Source organism: Eulemur rufifrons, chromosome 4 (genome assembly GCF_041146395.1).
Source record: "Eulemur rufifrons isolate Redbay chromosome 4, OSU_ERuf_1, whole genome shotgun sequence".
Classification (NCBI taxonomy): Eukaryota; Metazoa; Chordata; class Mammalia; order Primates; family Lemuridae; genus Eulemur; species Eulemur rufifrons.
This window is the reverse complement of record NC_090986.1, coordinates 77,361,996-77,384,604: the sequence shown is the minus strand read 5'-3', so window position 1 is coordinate 77,384,604 and position 22,609 is coordinate 77,361,996. Positions and strand designations below refer to the sequence as shown.

Below are 22,609 nucleotides of genomic sequence, written 5' to 3'. Positions count from 1 at the left end.
TGGTTAAAGCTTGCCCAGGCGGGAGCTAGGGCACCTGGGAACAAAGGTGAGAGAAAGGTTCCGCAGGTAAGGACGTTTAAGGTGCCAAGAGGGTAAAGGGAAAAGGAAGTCCATAGCGGGGGAGGACTGCTCCAGGGCAGAAAGAGTGGACTTGGAGACAGTTTCCTCCCAAACTCTCACTCATGCCCCAAAAGAGAAAAACAAACTCTTGTCCTTTGACCCAGTTGAGAAGTGCAGCTGCAAGATCCCTGGTGAGACAAATACCGTCTTAAACCTTCGCATTCTTTTGTAAAATTCACCTCTTCGCACATTACCCTTTTCCTTTTTAAAGGTGTATTGGTCAACTATAGCCTAATCCTGTTGTCCCATGAAAGGCCCCTGGGGGTTAGGGTCCTGGGAAGGGCCAGCCTGGGAGTGACTCCGTCCTTCCGTCAGTCTTGCCGCTAGTCAGAAAAGCCGGACGCAGGCCTTGAAAGGAAGGTGATTTGGGGGCGGCAGGTAAGACCCCGCCCCCTTCACCACCACCTGGGGGAAGGTACTGAAGTCTGAATTCGGGCGCCCACAGGCCTATCTAGGCCTGGGGGTGAAATGGGCGCCGACCCTGCTTCCCTCCTCCCGCCTCCCACCCCGTGGGCGGGCTCGCGCAGGGAGCGCCAGGTGAGCCGCCCTGGCCTCGCGCCGTTGCCCGCCCTGCGCCGGGGGTGGGGCCTCGGGGGCGGAGCCTCCACGCCCCGCCCGGCGACCGGCCCCGCCGCGCCGCTGCGGCTCCTCCTCCTTCCTTCCGTTCCCCGCTCCTTCCGTCGGTTGCTCCTTCCTTCCTGCTTTTGCACGTTTCGCGAGATGGGGCAGAGCCTCGGGTTCGCCAGCAGCTCCTGAGGATCCCGAAACCGCCCCCGAGATGGAAGAGGACCAGGAATTGGAGAGGTAACGGCCGAGGAGGCGAGCTGGCGGGCGGGCGGGCGGAGCGGGCCGCGCCCAGGGGGAGCGGGTGGCCGAGGGGCACGCGGCCCGGCCGGGCCCAGCCTCCGCGGCCTGGCCCAGCGGCAGGGGCCTGACTCGGGGCGCTGAGAAAAGGGAGGAGATGGGGGGGGGGCCGATTGGGAAAAGAGGGGAGGAGACATGGTTGTGTTTGGATTGAGATGCTCAGAGGTACACTAGCTTTCAAGGACGGAAGTCAAGTTGAGAGACCAGAGTTAAGTCCCCAAACTGCCCAACCCCATTAGAACAGCAGTGTGTAAAATCACGCCAGTTTCATGAGTGACGGTACCAGTGTGTTCAGTGAAGTCTTTATCCCTGTAACTACCACTCACATTCCTTCTCTGTACATACTGTTCACAAAGCCGCCACTCGTCATACGCTGAGCTCATCTTCTCCCTCTTGTTTCTTGGATCTTCCATTCTGCCAGTTTCAAATGGAAGCCATAGCTGGGCCTGCGCATTGGTAATCTAGAGCCTCTATTTTTTGCTAGAGCAATTTACTTTTCCAAGCCTTTCAACTTATTCCAAGCCATCCTCCAGCAGGACCCACCCTATTTTAATCCTATCCCTTTCTTGTGACTCTACCAAAAGAATATTTTTGCAAACATTTAAGTTTGTGTTATTCTAAGAAGATTCCCCTTGTGGCCAGTGTGGATGGTCAAATGGAGTAGAGAAAAACTGGAGACAGTAAATTATTTATTGATAGAATTTGTGGATTCAGGAAAAGTGAGAGGCTAATGATAGTTCTGTGTAACTGAAGTAGATTAGAGTAATAATGTGTTGTGATTGTGATATAGTAAATGAAAAAAAGGTAGTTACAAAACAATATTCAGTATGATCTCATTTTTATAAAATATATGTGTGTAGAAAAATATCTGGATTGAAGACCTCAATGGCCGAAGGCGAGAGGAAGACAGCCCTGGAAATGGTCCAGGCAGCTGGAACAGATAGACACTGTGTGACATTTGTATTGCACGAGGAGGACCATACCCTAGGAAATTCTCTGCGTTACATGATCATGAAGAACCCAGAAGTGGAATTTTGTGGTTACACTACGACCCATCCTTCAGAGAGCAAAATTAATTTACGCATTCAGACTCGAGGTGCTCTTCCAGCTGTTGAGCCATTTCAGAGAGGCCTGACTGAGCTCATGAATGTCTGCCAACATGTGCTTGACAAGTTTGAGGCCAGCATAAAGGACTATAAAGATCAAAAAGCAAGGAGAAATGAATCTACATTCTAGTTCCTTATGCAGTATACAAGGACTGTCCTCTAGGGTATTCTCTTCGTGATCATGCAGACCCCAGAATTAGAAGTCTGTGATTACAGCATGCCTAAAGGTGTGGTTTTAGTTATTGATCCATTACAGCTGTTGGAATCCCTGCAAGAAACTTTGTGTTCTTCTAATAAATTCCCTCTTTTATTTGAACTAGTTTGAGTGGTTTCTGTTCCATGCAAGTAAATGGTCCTCAAGGGTGACTTTTTTTTTCTTTTGATTGAGCCAACATTGAAAGTGAGGAAGCTGTGAGAAAATAAGGGGCCTAGACAAGAACAGGTATGGGAATTAGAGTATACATTCGTGTCTGTGGTTAGGGTGGTGGGGGAAAGGGTAGATGCAATAGAGCATGGCCCCAGGTAGACTGTGGTTGGTTTAAAAAAGAAGGTTGGGGTGGGAACTTGGCTTCTTATTACATTTTTTTGTTAGAGAATTGCATCATTTGCTATGATTGGTAGACTGGGCAAGGATGGGGAATAATTTGAAAGAATTATAAGAATTCTGGTTTTTCATGAGAGTTTAGGTAGTATCAGGCTCCATCTTTATAACATTTATGAAAAAGATACCAGTTTACTGCTTGGATTTCAGAATAATAAAATATTTAGTCATGACCTAAGTAGGGCAAGAGAATTTGATTATATTGTAGGAGGAGAAAACTGGGATGACTAGAGAACATTTTTTCAGACCTTAGGTAAGTATCTTAAGTACAGCCTAGGATTTCATAGAAGCAGCACTATTTGAGTGAAAGTAAGGCCAAGGGGAAGGAAATTTCTACGTGGGGAAAATAACTTTTTGGAAAACTTAAAAATATTAGTGAATCACATCTAAGAGCCATCCTAATCTACCTCTTCAGACTTGTTTCTCATACTTATTTCCTACCCCAAATTGACTCTTAATTCATCCTTGAACCCAAGCACCCCAAACCCCAGTGCTCTGTGCGTCGGGGGCCTTTGTTTATGCTATTCCCTCTTCCTGGAGCAGTCTTTTTCCTGTCAAAACTTATGTGTCAGACTCCCTAGCCTAGTTTGGGTACTTACTTGTATGTGCTTTCATTACACCCTGTGTTTCCTGGTCTTGGCACTGCTATTGTTAGTACTTATGTTATCTGCCCACCATACCAACTTGCTGATCAACATGATCCTGGTAGCCAGCACAACACCTGCCAGGTAATGGACATTCATGAAATAAATACTGTACGAATTCATGTAGGTAGTTGTGGCATGTAGCCTTACAGTCACTCAAATCTGACCCACAAGCCTGCCATAGAGCCTACATTTTCTATACTCAGTCAAATTCTTTAAAGATATTTTTGTGTTTATTGAGCACCTGGTATATACCTGTTCTCATAGAGCATGTGTTACAACAGGAGCAACATTTTTTTTTAAAGTTGTAATTCTGTGAAATAAATAGAAGATCAGGGTAGAAAACATGAGAAAGGAATCTGCTGTAGGCACAGAAGTCAGGGAAGGTCTTCCTGAGATTACAAGAAGAGGAGCTGGCTGTGCAAAGAGGAGAGAAAATGCATTCCGGGAGAATAGCATGTACAAAGGTCCTGAAGCAGAAAACCAGTGGTTTGAGGAATTGAAGGTATTTGGATGTTTGCAGCATAGTAGACAAGAGGGAGATGGGACTCTCCTTTGGAGTTGATGGAAGGAAGAGCCGAGGTGGTAGGGAATTTGGATTTTAAGTACAATGGGAATGACATCTTGATTACTTTGATTGCAGTTCGGGGGAATGAGTTATAGGGAGTCCAGAGTAGAAGCAGAGAGATACACCATAAATAAGGGTTGAAGTGGCCTGGAAAGGTGGAAGCTAATGATGGAGAAGAAAAGGTAGATTTGAGGTATATTTTAGAAATTGAATTGGCACAGAATTGGTATACCTCAGGAATTGGACATGGAAGGTGAAGAAACAGAAAGATTATTACTGCCTGGGTTTGGGGCTGATAATTGAAATGGGGAACTTTAAGGGGGAAAATAAGTTGGGAGGTAGAAAAGATGACAGGAGTCAAAAGTTCCATTTTGAACGTTGTAGGCAGTGGAAATGTGAGTCAGAGGTCATGGAAAAGATCTAAGCTGAAGATAAACATCGTGAGTCCTTTCCTTAAAGGTGTAAATCCATTAAAAAAAAAAAAATGGAGAGGAACAAAGAAGTGGGCCCTAGACAACCTCAGCATTTAAAGGTTGGGTCAAAGAATGACACCCAGTGGGATAATAGGAAAGTCTGCAAAAAGTATTTGAAGCCAAGGCTTTCAGGTAGGGGATAGTGATGTTGAATGAGTCAGATGAGCACAGAAAAATGTCATCTGGAGTTAATTCAGAGGGCAGTGGCAGCATTAGTTTATTGCTTAAGAAGAATAAACATTAACATTCATTATAAAGAGGTCTTAGTTTGGTTTTCCAATAAAGGAAATATATAAAGGACTGGAGAGGGGAGTTCAGGTGGGAGCAGTAATGTCATGGGGCAAAGACGGAGAATATTTTCCTAGGGTGATAGACATTCTGGAAAGTTATTGTCAATGTAAAGGAATTAGCCCTGAAGATATAAAGAAGCCCAAAAGGGATGTGGAAAAGGATCAAAAACTTATTTGCATCTTCCAAAGTTTTGCCTATGAGTAGACCATGGGGATAGTAAACAGGATTAATAACAGTTCACATGGGAAAAGCGCCCAGTGGTGACCGCCCACATCTCATGACTTCGTTGCACCTAAAAGGATTTATTGTCATTGATCATGTGGCATGCAGTCTTGAATCTCTTTAGGGTGGCCATAAACTCCCAGGTTCATGCAAAACATCTTCAGAGGGCAGATGAGTACAGGGAAAAAACTGAGGGCAGGGCTGGCAGGTTAACTGAGAATCCTGTATACATGGAAGGAATCACTGCATAAAGTATGTAAAGACCTGAGGGAAGGCTGAGCTGGTCTAAAAGAGGGTGAGGGAGATGAATATAAATCATCCATATTTATATATACTGTGAAAAAATGATCAGTATCTCTGATTTGTTCTTTAATAGCATTTCACTCTCATGCTAATAATTCAAGATCAGAAATTCTGTTCATCTGTAAAGTACTATGCCTTTTAAAGAGCCAATTATTAAATAATATGATTACATACCAAAAGCTTTTAACGTATAGTAATTCTGAGTACCTGCCTAGCACTTTTATTGTCAGAGCACTTTACAAACTAATTATTTATAAATTGCATATAGCTGTAACATCCAAGTGCTCTAATTAGTTGGCATAATGCACAAGTTCATACAGAATGTCTGTAGAGATGGAAAGGTGTTTACATAAAAAGTGTCTCCTTCAGTACTGACCCTAAGTATCTTGCATTTTAAGAAATATGAAAGCATGTTACATTCCATGGTCCACCATTCCCCACCTTTCTTTTTGTTCCCTTAAACATGGTAAGATTATGGATAGTCTCCAGGTCACTAGACAAAAGCTATCTTTTTTGTTAGTATGATTTAGAGTCAGAGACGGTCTTTGTAACACCTTTCAAACTGGGCTCATAGGAAGTTTACCCAAATCTATGACCCAAATCTATTTCCTTTGACTCTTACGAGTCTGTTTCAAGTACTTATAAAGATCCTAAATCCAGCCCTTTTCTGTTGAAATTGTCAATGTTGGTTTGGGGTTTGGGGGTTTTTTTGTTTTGTTTTGTTTTGTTTTTTTGCTACTTCATAAAACTGTCCTGGTAGAGTTACTGTGTGAGTCTGTAATTTTTTCTTCATAATGAAATTCTTCTCAAACCTAGATTATTAGCTTTCTCATGTTTAACTGTATATAGCAAGTATGTGCCTAATAGTAGCACAGTCCTGAGAAATAAATGGTGGAAATAAGAGCATGAGTGTGTCCTAAAAAGCCAAATGTAGTTTTGGAGATGGCAGACAAGAGTTATGCACATGAAAAAGAAAACAAATTGTATTTACAACGAAGGGCCCTAATGTGCAGTGTAGAGTATCACGTGCTGTATGCGGCATAGAACGGGCGAGAGACACCACTGAAGTACTGGTTATTTCCTGAGCACCCACTCTGCCACTGAAGGTTGCAAACAAGACAGACAGTAGTCTGCCTTCTGGTAACTCAAGGAGTATTGAAGTTGGTGACTTGTGAAATAACCAGGATAAGTGGTTTCCTCTTTCCCAGTGTAAAGGAGCCATTAAATATTCTTGAGCTAGGAAATGCCATAGAATTTTAGTTTTTTCATCCCATGCCCGTGTGCAGAATGGATGAGTGGAGGAAACGGGAAGACAGCAGTGAGTGAGGGGACATCTGTATTATAATAGACCAGATGTAGTGTAAGGAGAACATGGTTGTAGGAAAGGAAATAAAAGGATGGATACAAAAAAATTGGCTAAAAAAGAAAGTAACTTGGGGACAGATTCTGTATAGGGGTAAAGGTGAGAGAATAGTTGAAAATGACCCCAAAGTTCTTTGAGTCCCCAAATCCATGTTCATTTACCTTTTTGTTTTCTTGCCACTCCCTCACAACCAAAAACCAGTAAGGCAGGATTTAGGATCTCCTCTCCTTCCCAGCCTGTCCTTACTAATAGGGATCAGTGGGTGCAACCACCCTTAACCTCCTTCCCCCACCCATATCAGAAGAATTTACATCTTTTCCAAAGATGTGAATCCAGGGCTAAAGATGTGAAAATTGGGGGTGGGAGAGGAGGGCAGGGCAGTGAGCAGCCTGGCTCTTGGCTGCTGTCTGCTCTCACACAGTTGCTCTTTTCACAGGGAATATTTCGTTCATTCGTTCCATAAATGTCATTGAGCACATACCATATACAGTCACAGTTTAGGGACTAAGGGTACAGCAGGGAACAGGCTGGCCCCCAAGTAGTTTGTTTTCTAATGGCAGAGATAGAAAATAAACAATTGCAAACATAAAATCCATTTTCAGGTAGTAATATAAATAGGAAGTAAAAGAATGATGACCATGAGAAGGCACTGAGAAATTGAGTAGTTGAGGAAGGTTTTTCTGAGGAGATAATATTTGAGCAGAGAAATAGAGAGACCAAGGAGAAATAAGAATAAGCCCAGAATTTTTTTTAAAGATGAGCTTAGGTTATTCAGCAATGAAAAAGCAAAATTATCAACTTTTCTAGAAGAATACATTTTGTATTTCAGCTTGTGTGTGTGTGGTTTTTATTAGTGCCTAAATTTATATCACCCATTTTTTTTTTTTAGGAGGTGGGCTCTTGCTGTCGGTCAGGCTGGAATGCAGTGGTACCATCTTAGCTTACTGCAGCCTGGAACTCCTGGGCTCAAGCAGTCCTCCCACCTTGACCTCCCAAAGTGCTGGTATTGCAGACATGAGCCACCACACCTGGCCCTATATCACCTCTCTTTAATCTGTATATGTATTTACCTAATAACTATAGTAAGTAATGTTGAGTTACTCTGTGGGACAGGAAGATAGGTAGGATATTGTGGGTGTTTTGGATAGGCTTATATATGTGTGTGTATTGAGAGGAGTTTTTAATGGAGTTTTTTTGTTTGTTTTTAAGAAGCATATCTTTTTTAGGAGGGGAATCTTGGATATTTTTTAAGTAAACAGAGGCATAGTAAACTGATACAGTATGGCACAGGAGTTAAGAGCTATTGAAATCTCACTGCCTAGGTCTTGATCCCAGCTATAGACTGTTTAGCAATATGACCTTGGACAAACTTTGACCTCTTTGTGCCTGAATTGTTTTTTCTGTAAGATTGGGATAACAATAACACCACACAGAGATGTTATAACCGTGAATTTAGATAATATATTCAGAGTGCTTAGGACAGTACCTGGCCCTTACAGGATGCTGCTCTCAATCAATATTAACTATTAATGTTATTATTGTAGTATCATTGATGGTTTTGAACCAGCTGGTTTGGATCATATTTCTTCTAGCTGAAAATTTCAAAACACAAGACCTTAATAGGTCTATTACTTTTTGTTTACCACAAGGCAGCACTCTAACATGAATTTGAGGACCCCTGTATGGAAGGTTATCAGTCTGTTGAAGCCATTGCTTTTAAGAAAAATGCTTTGAAATGGCATTTTTATTAATAGAATGTAGATAAAAATCAAAGATAAATGAATTGTGTTTCTCTTCAAAGAAAAATTAAGATTCTGATGGAACATTCATAATCTTCCCCAAGCTTTGAAATAAAGGTCAAGCAGGAAGGAAAAGCAAGTTCTTCAGCAGATGGTACCTGGTTTGGTGCCAGGTATCTAGAATGTTGGTAGGAAGCCAGGGCTCAATCTAGGTCAGCTGATCATAAAACTGCATAAAATAGACTGTATTGATATTTTATCTAACATAATACTATTCCTCAGTACATTCCCTGTTTGTTATGCAGGGCACTTAACATATGTCAAAAAAAAAAGCTACCTGGCTGCTTTTCTAAGTTTTATCTTCCTGACTTGAGTCAAACCTCAAAAAAGTTATAGATAATGCCCCAATCAATTCTGTTACAGGGACTCTGAGAGAAAATCACACAACCTGAAGCATCTAATCAGGCAGACTGAACTAGTTGCTTTAAACAACAGTTTGGGATTACATTTTTCTTCCAAGGTGGAGAGACTTGTTATCTTGTGAATGTGGGCAAGTGACTTAACCTTCCAGAGCCTCAGTTTCCTTACCTAAAAAATTGGGCTAATGATAACAACTATTGCAAAGGGCTGTTGTGAAGAATAAATGAAATAAAGCACTTAGGACAATTCCTAGCACACTTAAATACTTAAACATTAGTTATCACGATTGATATATTAGTTATTGTTCAAGCCAATTAGTGGTGGTCAGACGAATGGTCTTAACAGTACTGGTTGTGTCTCATCCGTTGGAGTCCTCTGGGCTGGCTTGCAAGAGCTGGCCCCTGCTGTCTTCCCGTGTCGTCATCTGTGCCTGTCACACTGGCCTTCTCACTTCTTTCATTTGTACCTCCCTTGTTCCCATTTCAGGGCCTTGGCACTTGCCCTTTACTTGCCCGAAACTCTCTTCCCCTATATCTTCACACCGTCTGTCTGTTTCCAAGGTTATCTGCTCAGAGAGACCATCCTGGACTACTGTGTTAATCATTCATTGCTATATAATGAATCACCCCAAAACTTAGCAGCTGAAAACAACAAGTATTTCTCACAGTTTCTAAGGGTCAAGAATCTGGGTGGAGCTTAGCTGTGTGATTCTGACTTGGTCTCTCACAAGGCTGTAGTCACGGTGTCATCCAGGCTGTAGCCTCAAGGCTTGCAAGGGGGAAGATTCCCTTCCAAGCTCACTCACATGGGGCTGCTTTATGCCATGGCAGCTGGCTTCCCCCAGGGCCAGCACTCCTATAGAGTTAGGAAGAGATCCCAAGATGGAAGCCAGTCTTTTTATAGCTTACTCTTGGGAGTAATACTCCATCACTTCTGCCCTATTCTATTTGTTAGACATGAGTCAGCAAGTACAGCCTACACTTAAGGAGAGGGGAGTAACAGGGGTCTGAATACCAGGAGGTGGGGATCCTTGGCACCATCTTAGAGGTTGCATACCACAACCGCCTTCTCTAGAATAGCACGTCACCCACATACAAACCTCCATCACTTTCTATCCCTTTACCTCACTATGTTCCTTCATAGCACTCATTGTCAGCTGGCATAGAATTATATATTTATCTGTTTATTGTCAAACTCCACTTAAATAAAAGCCCCCTGAGGGCAAGAGCTTTGTCTTTGTTTGCCTCTATATCCCCAGCACTTAAAACCGAGTCAGGACACAGTAGGCTTTCATTAATGTATATTCAGTGAATGAATGAATTATGCATGATGAGATATCATTGTTGGGATATGACTGCCACAACTGGGAGGAAAAACTACAGAGAAGGACTGATGATTGGTAATGACTTTATTTTGTACGCTCATCAGCTGACACATGAATACTCAAAGAGCCATCATAGTAACAAGCTTTAGGAAGACAAAAAATTGTGAGGCAAGGAACCATGCTCATCTTGTGGCTTAAATGAGACAAAGAACTGTGGTGATAAGCATCATAGAGAACCTCAATAAAGGTGGTTATAGTTTATTTTGTTTATGTCTTCTCTCTATCCCGAGGAGCCTTTGACACTGCCGTCTTTACCTTTATCCCATGCTTCATGTGTTATCTTTTCTCCTATTGGTATAAAATAAAAGGTAGGATATCTCCCACTTGATCAAAGGACTTTTTTATTTTGCAGCAGCAATATAGGAGAGAGACATGGATTTTCCTTAGGATCTTGTCCCCATATAACTCTAGTGGAGCAAAAGTTGTAGGGTTATTATTTTAGGTGCCATGAAGTGGAATTCAATGGATTGATTCCAAGATATGCCATTTTTTCAATGCCAAATACTACATCCATTCCCTAACCAGCTGTATCATAAATCTGTGCCATTTATTACAGATAGCATTACTTTGGAAAAATATAGAATGCATGCCCTTTTTTTCCCTTGTCAGCAGGTATTTAAGTTTCTGCTATGTTCCAGGTACTAGGGAGGCAAAGATGATTCTCATTTGGCTCCTGCCTTCACAGAGTTTGCAATCTGGTTGGACCAAAGAGCTGTGTAGTATTAATTTCCTGAAGGATATAGGTGTCATTTCCCCCAACTCTTCCACCTCATTAAAATTGAAGCCCCTCCCCCAGCACCATTATCATCGTGTAGCACTTATCTTCTGGCATACATATATAATTTACCTCTTTATTGTATTTATCATATATTGTCTATCCCCTCCATCCCCAACACACACTATCACGGAAGCTTCCTGAGGGCAGAGATTTTTGTTTGAATGTTCACTGATGTAGCCATACCCCCTGGAATAGTGCTTGGCTCATAGTAGATGCTCAAAAAATATTTATCAAATAGATGAATAGAAGATCAACTCTGTATTTTTTCATTAAATACCCCAAGAGCTGAACTTGAATTTGAAACACTGAAATAACTATGCTATAATCTTTGAATTGAAAACCACAAATTTATGGTTATATGTCATTAGCTCCATAGTCTGTCACATGTAGATGACAACACTGGTCCTGTCCAAGAGTAGTCAGACCTAGGAGTTCATTTGGCCAAAAGGTGGTCATGACCAGAGCAGCAAAGATAGAGTGCCAGAGGAGCAGTGTACACAGTAGGAACCAAGCAGATCTTAGAGATACTGCCAGGTAGGTGTGTCCAGAGGGGTCACCTGAGCTAAGAATTGGGTATGTTGTTTACACACACATAAGAAGGCAGGGCTCCGGATTTGGAGGCCAAATTTGGCTGCAAGTAAATGCATCCCACATTAGTGAGAACTGACCCCCAAGGGAGACAGCATTGGTTTTGTGAGTACCTGCTCTGCTTTGTATACCTACTACATGGGCTCAGATTTGGGGGATTCATTGACAAAATAATATTTCAAAAAACAAAATCTAATGGGATGAACCTATGTAGGGTTGCTTAAGTTTTATTTTGGCATTGCTTTGTGAAATGGATTTTCCCTTACTTTGGTGGACAATTGCTAGAAATCTTAGTCTTTATGTGGCCCTCTGAAGCATGTGAAGGAAGAAATGAAGTACTAAATGGAACATTCTATGATTTGACGTCTATTGTGCCATTTTTATCATGTTAGCTCCACAATAAGATGAACAGACTCTTACAATTTTCCTTTGGATCCTCATGAGCATTTGTTCACAGCTATTAATTTCTCACTTCCAAACTTGGTAAATAACATGGAATCTCAGCAATTTTACTTGGAATTCAGATTTCAAGGATTACACATCTTTTAGACTCCTCATCTACAGTAATTTCAGATCCTGGTTTGCTTGCTTACTCTGTTCTGCATACTTAAACATAAATCCTGGTGCATGGAATACTTAACAGGGTTTTTCTTCAAAAGTGATTAATATAAAATTGGGGACATAAGCTTCAACTATCACCTCATTCCCTGAAAATAAACAGTAAAGAGTATGATCATCATGTTCTTTGTCAGTCAAACTAAATGAGCTGGATTTATGTTCTGCATCAGACCTTGTAATCTAAGCCTTCCAGGCTTGGTTCTACAGTTTTATGTCTGCTTTTTGTGTATTTGTTTACATTGCACTTTTTCCTTAAATGGATGGAAAATTAGGGATTCTAGGGGCTTATGAATAGAAACTGTTCTGCTGAAAGTGTCTGTCTTTAGAAGTGTCAGCTTACAGGTGTGTCACTGTCTGCTGCCCAGACTTGTAGCAAGCAAGCAGAGGGTTCCCTTACTATTTGTTTGCTCTAATAAGTTGGTCCCCATCTGAAAGCAATGAAGTACCAGAACAAGCCAGGACATGAGGAAACCAACTAGGCTTATTCCTAGTCAAAAACAGACGGCCTAACAGACACGTAACTGTGACTTTAGCATAGGAAGACTGATTAGTCTTGCCAGGTGGGAAAACCAGTTTACTCCTCCTTCAAGGTAGGTAGTGTTTTTTGCCATTTATAGAAAAGGAAACTGAGGCCTGGAGAAGTTAAGTAACTGGCCTAAGGTATATGACTAGTAGGTGGATATGGACCCAGGACTGCCCAACTCCTTGGGACATGATACTGCCTGTGTTACCTGCCTCAGGCACATACAAAGATAACAAAGCTTTGCCAGGGCACATACTCCAAAGAGTTCAGTTTGAGACAAAATTGTTGACCAACCTGCAACATGTTGGAAATGGGGCTGCTTTTTGTAAATCTTAACCATGAAAAGAGAGAGTATCTAGTTAAGAACCTAGAGGAGTAGCCTACGAAGTAGAAACCAAGCAGATCTTACAGATATTGCCAGGTAGATGAGTCTGGAGGGCCACCTGAGGTAGGAAGAATTGGGTATGTTGTTTATACACACATAAGAAGGCAGGGCTCTAGATTTAGACGGTCAGATAGGCTTACTGATAATACTTGGTTCATAAAAATATCATTTTCCACGTTATTAAACTTCATTAGCATTATCTTTAAACATGTTCATTTTAATTTTTTCATCTATGTTGTGCCAGAGCAGTACTTGATTATCTTCAAAATACAGAAAATATCTTTGTGGATTGAATAAAGTAAGGGTATATGTTACTTGAAAGGACTCTGGATATGAATGAAGTCAGGAAGCTCTGGGTTAGGCCTGGTGCGGTGGCTCACACCTGTAATTCTAGCACTCTGGGAGGCCAAGATGGGAGGATCCCTTTATCTCAGGAGTTCAAGACCAGCCTGAGCAAGAGTGAGCCCCTGTCTCTACTGAAAATAGAAAAAATTAGCCAGGATGTAATGGTACGCGCCTGTAGTTCCAGCTATTCGGGAGGCTGAGACAGCAGGATTGCTTGAGCCCAGGAGTTTGAGGTTGCAGTGAGCTACGATGATGCCACTGCACTCTACCCAGGGCGACAGAGGGAGACTCTGTCTCAAAAAAAAAAAAAAAGAAAGAAAGAAAAGAGAAAAAAGCTCTGGGTTAGAGTCCACTGTTCCCTTTACTGGTTGATCTTGGACAAGTCAGCCTTTCTAAGTCTTAGTTGCCTAACCAATAAAAGGTCAACAGAAACTTCAAGGGTTCTTCTGAGAGTCAATAAGGTAATGTGTATTATGCTATAAATCACTATGCACATGACAGATATTTTATAATATTTGTGTTTTAGTTTACACAGATATGAAAGTATCAATACTATAACTACCAAACTATAAGTATAAAAATGGTTATTTTTTAAAATTCTTGAAATAGTAACTTAAATTTGTTTGATGCTTTATATTATAGTTACAAAGCAACTATATATATAATTGTGTTTAATCTCCATAAGAACTCCGAAAGGGTAATAGAAATAATCTTCCTTTTACAGATCACATAGCTCTATGGTCTGGACTATCACAAGATCAAGAGCTAGTAAGTAGCAGAACTGGGACTCATTTTCTTACCACTATATTGTGGCTGCTTTCTCATTTTCAAAATGTGACTTGATTATGTCCTGGTTCCAAAACTATAAAGTGGGAACTGCATAATCTCTCTTCTAAAAGCATCAAGAGATGTGCTAGGGACTATATAAAGATAGAACAATTATTGAGTAATTCTATTCAGTTTGGATTTTTCAGGTAGGAAATTCTGCTCTGCAGCTTGTGTGTTTCAGAACAAAATTGTCATAGACATAACGCGTAGCATTGGTACAGTGTTCGTGTTGGTGCTTGTAGTGTCCTCTAAAGGTAATGACCTTGGACTAAAATATAGTTTGTCCCCTCATAATTTCACCCTAGGGTGATCATACATGGCTCTAGGTTCAGGGGTGAGGGGAGAAATATTGATAATTTTGAGTTAAATTTTCCCCCCAAAAAAGATTAACTATTTAGTGTTAGGCAAATAATTTAGTGTTGTTAACTTCTCTAAACCATAATTTCCTTGGCTATATATGACAGAGTTAAACTAGATAATCCCTACCATTTGAGAAACTTTTTACCTTACTTTTTTTTTTTATAACATAGTATCTTATTTAATGGTTCTTTACCTGAGCATTTTAATTCTTTTTGGCTTTTTTTCCTTGCAAATTATAGTAAAAAGAGCCTTGTAAATACTTTGATTTGGAGCCTCTCTAGAAACACTGAGTGTGTAGGAATTAATACAGAAGTTTAGTAAATGGCGCAATTTCTATTAAGTAAATGCTAAGAGAGAATTGTGAATTTAGGGGTCTGATATTTCAGAGGAGAAGTGAAAGTATGGTCCCAAGCATTGGTACTGAAAATGCAGTGCCCTCTTTTTTGTAAGCATAAGAGTATATTAGACTTTGGGAGGAAGCCAAATTATGCTATTTGGATAATCAGCATGATCTGTCTCTCAGAATTTTCCCCTGCAGTCTCAATTGGGCACCTATTCTATTTTTAACTTAGTTCTAAACTCTTTGTCAGAATTGCTTCATCTGGTTTAACTGCAGGTGCTGTTCCATCTCTAAGGATGGTTTGTGTTTCAGCGGTAAATGAGGTGACTCTAATATGTACAGCTACTTAAAGCGTAGCATTAGCAGAGGAACAGGAGAAGGCTGTGTTTAAGTTTTTCGAAATTTTGTGAAACGATGCCTCTAGTTAAACATTGGCTCTAGACCACAATTTCCTATTTCCCTTCTTGGTTACATTATCACATGTAAGTAATTCATAAGTCTCTGAATGATAAAGTTCTGTGTTAGAGTTTGCTGGTTCTTGGTTGTCTTATGGCTGGTTTCTGGTGCCAAAATCACCAGTTGTATTACTCTCTATGGCTTCTTTCTTTTGGCAGCTGATGTGTTGTTGGTATGATATATGGTATGATGTAAATGTAAAGGCTGGATTAATCAGTAATGCAATTTTCCATGCTTTGTGCTTTTCTCCTTTAGAGGTTAGTCATGATGAGCTTATTCCTTCTATCAGTTATCTCTCCAGCCTTTCTAGTGGTTCCTCCTGTGCTGTTGAATTCAGCATCTGTAAGAATGTGTTTGCATTGCACCAGAGCTCTACAACTTCAGCCAGCTAAGAAGGAAGCATCTCTGGGGTCTTTGAAAGTAAAGGCAAAACCTTACTTACGCAGTTTTGCAGTTTTGGCTGACGTGTTCAGTGGGTATTCAGTACTTTGAACTTCTGTAAACATTTTCCTCAAAGGGACACTGCTCCCAAAGTTAGGTTTTTGTGTGTGCGTGTGTAACTGTTTAATTTTATTAACTACTACATTGTAGAAAAACAGAATTTTTTTTCCAAAGCACTTGTGGGTACATTAAGATTTTTTTTTAATTGTAAAATTCAATTTAAAATTGCTCGTCCTACTTAATTTCATTGCTATATAAATTAGCACCTGAAAAACAACTTGAAATTTGACATTGCAGAGTTTGAAGTGTCATAAATTTACTGATTTTTTTTAAATTATTTTTTTAGAGACTAGGTCTCGCTATGTTACCCAGACTGGCCTTGAACTCCTGGGCTCAAGCGATCCTCCCACCTCAGCCTCCTGGGTAGCTGGGACTACAGGTGCATGTTGGCATAAATTACTTTTATACAGTATATTTTTGTACTTAATTATTGATGTAGAAAATATTGTCTACGTGTATGTGTACTATTTTTTCAAAATCTCACCCAGCCAGTTCTGTAGAGGAAATGATCATATCCCTCAAAGCTGATGCTTAGAGTATGCGAGACAGAAAATGCCTGGTGGTCAAAATGAGGCCTGGTCTGGCAGTCCTCAGGGCAGGAAGGAAGAACACCTGCTCTCTACGCCCTGTTTCACTGGCTCTTCCTCATCTGTTGCTTCCTAAGGCTGACCTCTTCCTTGCCCTGAGAACCCCCAGGGCAGTCACTGAACCTGAGCTGGTGGCTGTGGAGTGCAGGTGTTCTCTTCTTCCCATCTCGTTGTGTATTGCTGGACTTGTAAGAATTAAAAGCATAAATATGTCTTTTTCCTGGGTTAAAAACTACTTAATTCAGATGGTAACAAATTATTTATCTCGAGATAACACCTTCAAGAGGCTAGTTTCTATGTATATTTAAAATGAAAATACTTTTTAAAGAGCGTGGAATGATGAGATGCCAAAATCCTACGCATTCTGGAATTTTCTTTTATCTTCGTTTTTTCCCTATTCCTTGGCTCTTAGCTCTGAGTATAATTTATAATCATTTGATGAATCAGACACTGAGATCTACAAGGGGTGGACAGCTTGTTTTCTAGCAGATTACTGTAGGCTTGACACAACTGAGGAAAATAGCTTCAGCAGGCTGACCAGACTTTCTGCTGAATAGGCCATCCCCAGGGCCGAGATCCAAGAACTCTGAAGTATTGTTTAGGACAGTCTACAGAGAACTGCAGATGATTTGTGTAAAATAAAGCTCTTTTAGGATTAAGAGAGTGATTTACAGACGAAGCTTTTGGTGAGGTGGTTTTTCTGGTATGTGGTATGTTTATCAAAGGACAGTATGCCAAACTTCTACCCTCATTAAAGAAAGCTGTAGTGGCAAACTTAAGAGGCTTTATATTGTAATGTTTTCTTTTGTACAATTTCTGTGATTTTTTTTTTTCCTGTTTGTATTTTGAACAGCTATTTAGGGAGAGTTTGAATTTTATTTTACATTTCTGCTTTTTGGTTGTCTGCCATTTTTCCTATTGCTTACTAAATTCAAGCAGCTGCCATATTAGCTTTTCTGTGCTTGGATATTGGCTCCCGTCCACGCCCATCTTTCTGGACTTTAAACCCCTTTTTCTTTTGCAGTTTTTTTTCCATCAGTTTTGTTCTCCAAAGCATCTGTTCTGTTAAAAAGAGAACAAAATGCTTTTCATTAAGTAAAAGAGCTCAAGTATTATTTGACCTTATATTTTCTGTCTGGATTTATTCCCCCCAACTAATATTTCAGAAGAACATATACTATAATATTTTTAAACCTAACAGTTGACCTATCAAACAGATCTTCTATTCCTGGTATCATATAATGCATGGGCTTTTCTGTTCCGAGTTTACTATTTCCTATATGACCTTATCAAAATTTATTTTTATTAATACTAAGAGAAGCTTTTCTTCATAATTTATATAAAATTTACCATGGCACATTTACTCAGGTCTTATACTAATGAACTGAAAATGAATCACTCTATTTTCTGTATCAGGATTTTAGAATAAATATTTGTAAAAATACTTGTTGCTTTGAAAATGTGGTCAATATACCTACAGTGAGGTAGATGTCTTATGAACTGGGAAATACGTTTTTTCTCTAGGAGCTAAATTATTAAGAATCAACCCACATATTAACTATTAACTGAAGAAGTCATTTCTCTGTAATAACCTGGCCTCAGAGATCACCTATAAATGGGTAGGTGCAGAGATTTGAGAATGTTGAAGTCCAGGTGAAGGGACTAGAGTTTTATTTTTGCTAAAGCAGGTCTCATCGTGATAAGTACAATAAAATATTGCTGCCATCCCTTCTTCTGCCTCCCCCACTAGCCTGAGCTGCTCGAGAGTGGGATCATGCCTTACCATAGGGTTGTAGTGTGAGTGTTAAGATCCCGGGCCCTAGAGTCAGACCACCTGGGTACCCCAGCCCCATCACTTATTGGCTTTTGTGGCCATGGTAAGTTTCTTGGCTTTTTTTTATTTCTTCATCTCATTATCCGTAAAATGATATTTACATAGAGGAATCGTGAGGATTAGCTTTTAAGGTATGTGGTGTATAGATCCTGTTGTCATTATTATTTTTCATCATATCCCCAGTGGTACATATTAAATGCTTATTATATCAGTATTCGAAGGAGAATTGCGTGGAACTCTGGCAAGGAGAGCAGCCCCATATATCACAGATGTGTAGGTGCCCCTGTCAGTGGGGATCTGGTGCTTGGTGCGATTGGTAACCCAGGCAACACCTCCTCATGTTTGACCTGCATCCTTCAATGAAGAGAAACTGTTTGAATACATGAAGATTGTACCACTGTTGACTTTCATGTGGACACTGCTTTAAAGTACAGGAAGGAGTTGAACTGCAGAAATGTTTAGAAGAGAAAAGACATGTTAACTTGTGAAATCCTCCCTTTTGCCATGAATGCCAAGATTCTACTATAAGAAAATATTGTTAAGTCCCTTATATAAAATGATGTCGTAAACCTACACACATTCCCTTGTATACTTTAAATCATCTCTAGGTTATTTATAAAACCTAATACAGTTTAAATGCTATGTAAATAGTTGTTATACTGTATTGTTTTTTATTTGTATTGTTTGTTGTTATATTGTTATTTTTATTGTTTTTTTAAAAATATTTTTGATCCATGGTTGATTGAATTCACAGAGAGAGAGCGCCAACTGCACACTCTTATACTTACAAAAAAAGGGCCCTGCATTTCCTATACAAATGCTTAGGACCATACTTTCACACCTCATCTGAAATACTGGACCCATAAATTATAGTTCTCTTAGCATTTTCTTGATAGACATTGGGCCCTATATTAAACTTATATGTTAATTCCTACATACCCTTTGTTTCCAGATAGGCCCTAAATCTGTTTATTGTAATTTGCAAGGCAAAAAAATTTTTCAATTTATGTGAAAATCTTGATTATAACAATATAATTAGGTATTTTGCTAAAATCAATATAAGAAAATAAATTTTATGAAGTAAATACATGTAAGTTATGTGTGCCTTTCTGTATTCATCCACATATTACTCATTAACAGAATAATCAATGTATGCAATAAGTTAATTCTGTCATCTTTGGTATTTAGCTGATAAAAAATAGCCTTACATGCTTTTATTTTTGTTGTAATCAAGGAATTTTTGTCAAGATAGGAAGGAATACATTTTATTTAATATTTTTAGCTTATTTTATATAGCTTTTAAATATTTAGAAATATGGTATAAGGGACTTCATTTGCCCCTCTGTAGGCTTGAAAGAAAGGAGTGGTTACATCTATTGACATTGGAACAAACAGGGAGATTGGGAAAGGTTTGTCGGGGAAGGTAACATTGAACTGAGCGTCTGGTGCTAGGGTTGTGAGTGGAGAGTGATTTGGACACAGGACATGGCCTAAGCTTAGCTCCACCATGTGTGAGACGGCAAATGTGCTGCTGCAGTTGGTCGGGTATCTGGGCCATATTAGGCTTCTGGACTGTCAGAGCCAAGGCCCTAGAAAGTGGTGATCCCAGGGAGCATCCCATATGGCCAGGCCATGCGGAGACAGGCCAGTAGCCCTACTCTGACATCTCCCATCTCTGTGTTAGTGCCCTCCCACTCTAGCACTAAGCGCTTTCATTTCAAAGCCCAATTGGCATCTCCACTAAGAAATGGAGTTTAGAGGATAACATACGAATGAAATAGACTTTTACTCTCTTGTATAATGAAGTAAAAGAATAATGTTAGAAGCTAACCAAAGGCCATTTATCTCTGATCAGTAAGTGGCTCACTAAGGGAAAAGTGTTCTCTAGATACGAAAACTTGCTGAGATTTTTAAGCAGCCCTAGAGGATCAAAGTTCTCAATCCTGAAAGGAAAAATTCAGCCTGCCTCACTGTGTCCTTAGTCAGTGTCTTTGGTTTCCCAACATGACCTAATGTTTGTTGACACTAAGGACATGTGTTGCTGTTGTGCTCTGGTGCCTGTGGCCACTGCAGGAGATTGCTCACTCAGGAGCCCGCAGCATCCATTCCTCCCATTACACTCACTCACCCAGTGGCACATTATCTTACTTTTTCCCTTTTGTCTTCTTTCACCTTCTTTGTCTTTCTCCCTCTTCCATCTCACCCATCATCTCCTATTCCGGCTACAGATGCAGTATTTTTATCTTTAAATCCTTGAATTTTTATCATGTCCTACACACACCCAGAACCCATTTATTCCCTAAATCTTAACTTTGTACCTACCATGTGCCAGGCATAACGGGAAAACTAAGATGAAAAAGACAAGTTCCCAGACTTCTGGGAATGCAGTCAAGTGAAAAACAGCTTTCATATTTCTTGTGCTTCTTATAAAACACAGAACACTTGGATCGGAATAAAATAATCAATCCTCGTAACAACCCAGTGAAGTAGCTAGGATAATTATTACCATCATTGTAAAAAGCAGTCTGCAATATCTTTGTCTGATTTTTCTACCATTGCTTAAAATACCACTTTCTTCTTTCTCCTTGGTCCATGTTGGCATGAAATCAAGAGGTCTCATTAATCCTGTTTTCAAACTCATGTTCCTCCATCACGCTCAAATCTTTTACGAGCATGTTATTTTTAAAAATTAAATACCTTTTCTCATGACTCTCTATTATAATATAAATAAAGAAATATTGGAGCTTCTTTTCCACATTCTCCTAGGTAATCCAATATTTGTTTCTAAAGTGTATATGGGTCTTTATTTGATATACAGTCCCTAATTGTAAGCCTCTTTAGGGAAGGGACTCGTAAACCATATAAATCACTACATTATATCAAGCAAGTGCTTGATGTAGATTAGCTAAATTTAATATAATTTACAGAATTAATTTCTTGTGCCTCCATCTTATGTCTATGAATAATTCTTTTAATTTCCTAAATGACCTCAGTGTTCTGTTGAATTTTACCTCGTCTTCAAAATTCCTTCCCACAATTTGAATTTTCTTACTTTTCTTTGCAGCTGATAGATGATCCCAGACAATTCAATATTTTGCTGAAATTAAATAAGGATATCTTGAATTTCTTTATCTATGTCTATAATCAAAATACGAAGTCATACCAGAACCCAAACTTTGTCCTGTGGTTTCTACAGATCTACATGATTACTAAACCACTGGTTACTACTGGCTGGTTATGAGCCAATAGGCAGCTGTTTGCGGATGTCCAGTAGTGATGCAATCCTCTGTCCTTTGTAGGGGCGTGTGTGTGTGTGTGTGTGTGTGTGTGTATAAAATCAGAATGTTACATCAAAGTCTTACTGAAGATCAAGTAGATTGTTCCATTTTTCTCTCCTTATCACTCCCTTATAGGAAGAAATTTAGATTGCTATAGTAAAGTTTCGCATACATACATGTGGATGACTCAGTTGTAAACTGGTTGCCTATACCGCTCCTAACGCGCTGGGAGTTTTCAGTGGTTTCCTAGTCAACAGCAGCAAACGGTGCTACACTCATTTCTTCTGCCAGTTTTCTGTGTCCCCAAGGCAGGCTTGTTTGAACACATCAAGAAGAAAGTAGTCTTAAACAACTTATTGCTTTTTTTGAATGTATTTTTCCATCTGTCTTGTGACAGATACTGTACTTGGCAGTTAGTTGATCAAAGGTAACTTTTTAAAGACAGGGAGGCACAAACGAGTTCAGCCTATGTCCTTAGCTTTCCTTCACTGTCTCAAGAAGGTGTGTGGAACTCCATCTCTCTCTCTCTCATTTTTGAGCAGTTACTTGAGATTTAGCTTTCTAATTGTATTCCTGTAAAATTCCCATTTTCCTATGTTCTATATTATTTAATTTGCCTTCAAATTTCTAGTGCATCTTTTCAGTTGCTTTAAATTTCTTGCTACCCCTTCTATAATATACATTAGCGTAGTTATAACTCTCTGTTGATTTATGTGAATGAAAAGAAATACAGACCCAGATAACTCAAAACTAATTTGTTTGATTTTGGATTTTAAGATGATTTTGTACTAGGTTTGCATTCCCACTTGGATTTTATTTGAGCTGCTATTATGATCAGTTGACACTCCTCAAGCATGTACCAGCTGGCTAATGGAATGAATAGGCAGGTCTAAGGAAGATGAGCTAGGATGGAAATTTGGCTGTAGATAATACACACATGGATCATTGAAAATTGATTGTGGTTTGTTCCTGTGCCCAGAAAACTGCTTAATGACCCAGCTCTCTTGGTCTTCTTTCCATGGAACTTTATATTCTAATATAATGAGTTTGTTTTACAAAGAAACTATTAAGATATTTAAAGGAACCAAGT

The 22,609-nt window shown here is 39.7% G+C and overlaps 2 protein-coding genes across 2 annotated transcripts in view; both read left to right on the top strand.

Moving 5' to 3' along the window:
- The first annotated feature begins 863 nt into the window (after positions 1 to 863).
- On the top strand, positions 864 to 2,406 carry LOC138382789 (DNA-directed RNA polymerases I and III subunit RPAC2). The gene is made up of 2 exons (XM_069467407.1): positions 864 to 924; positions 1,845 to 2,406. The coding sequence occupies exons 1-2, from the start codon at positions 899 to 901 to the stop codon at positions 2,218 to 2,220; spliced, it is 402 nt and encodes a 133-aa protein (XP_069323508.1). The 5' UTR covers positions 864 to 898; the 3' UTR covers positions 2,221 to 2,406.
- LOC138382790 (protein POLR1D) overlaps positions 867 to 22,609 on the top strand; it is a 37,005-nt gene continuing 15,262 nt past the window's right edge. The window contains exon 1 of the mRNA XM_069467408.1: positions 867 to 924. Coding sequence (XP_069323509.1) covers positions 899 to 924 — 26 coding nt within the window. The 5' untranslated portion in view covers positions 867 to 898. The remainder of the gene's footprint in view (positions 925 to 22,609) is intronic.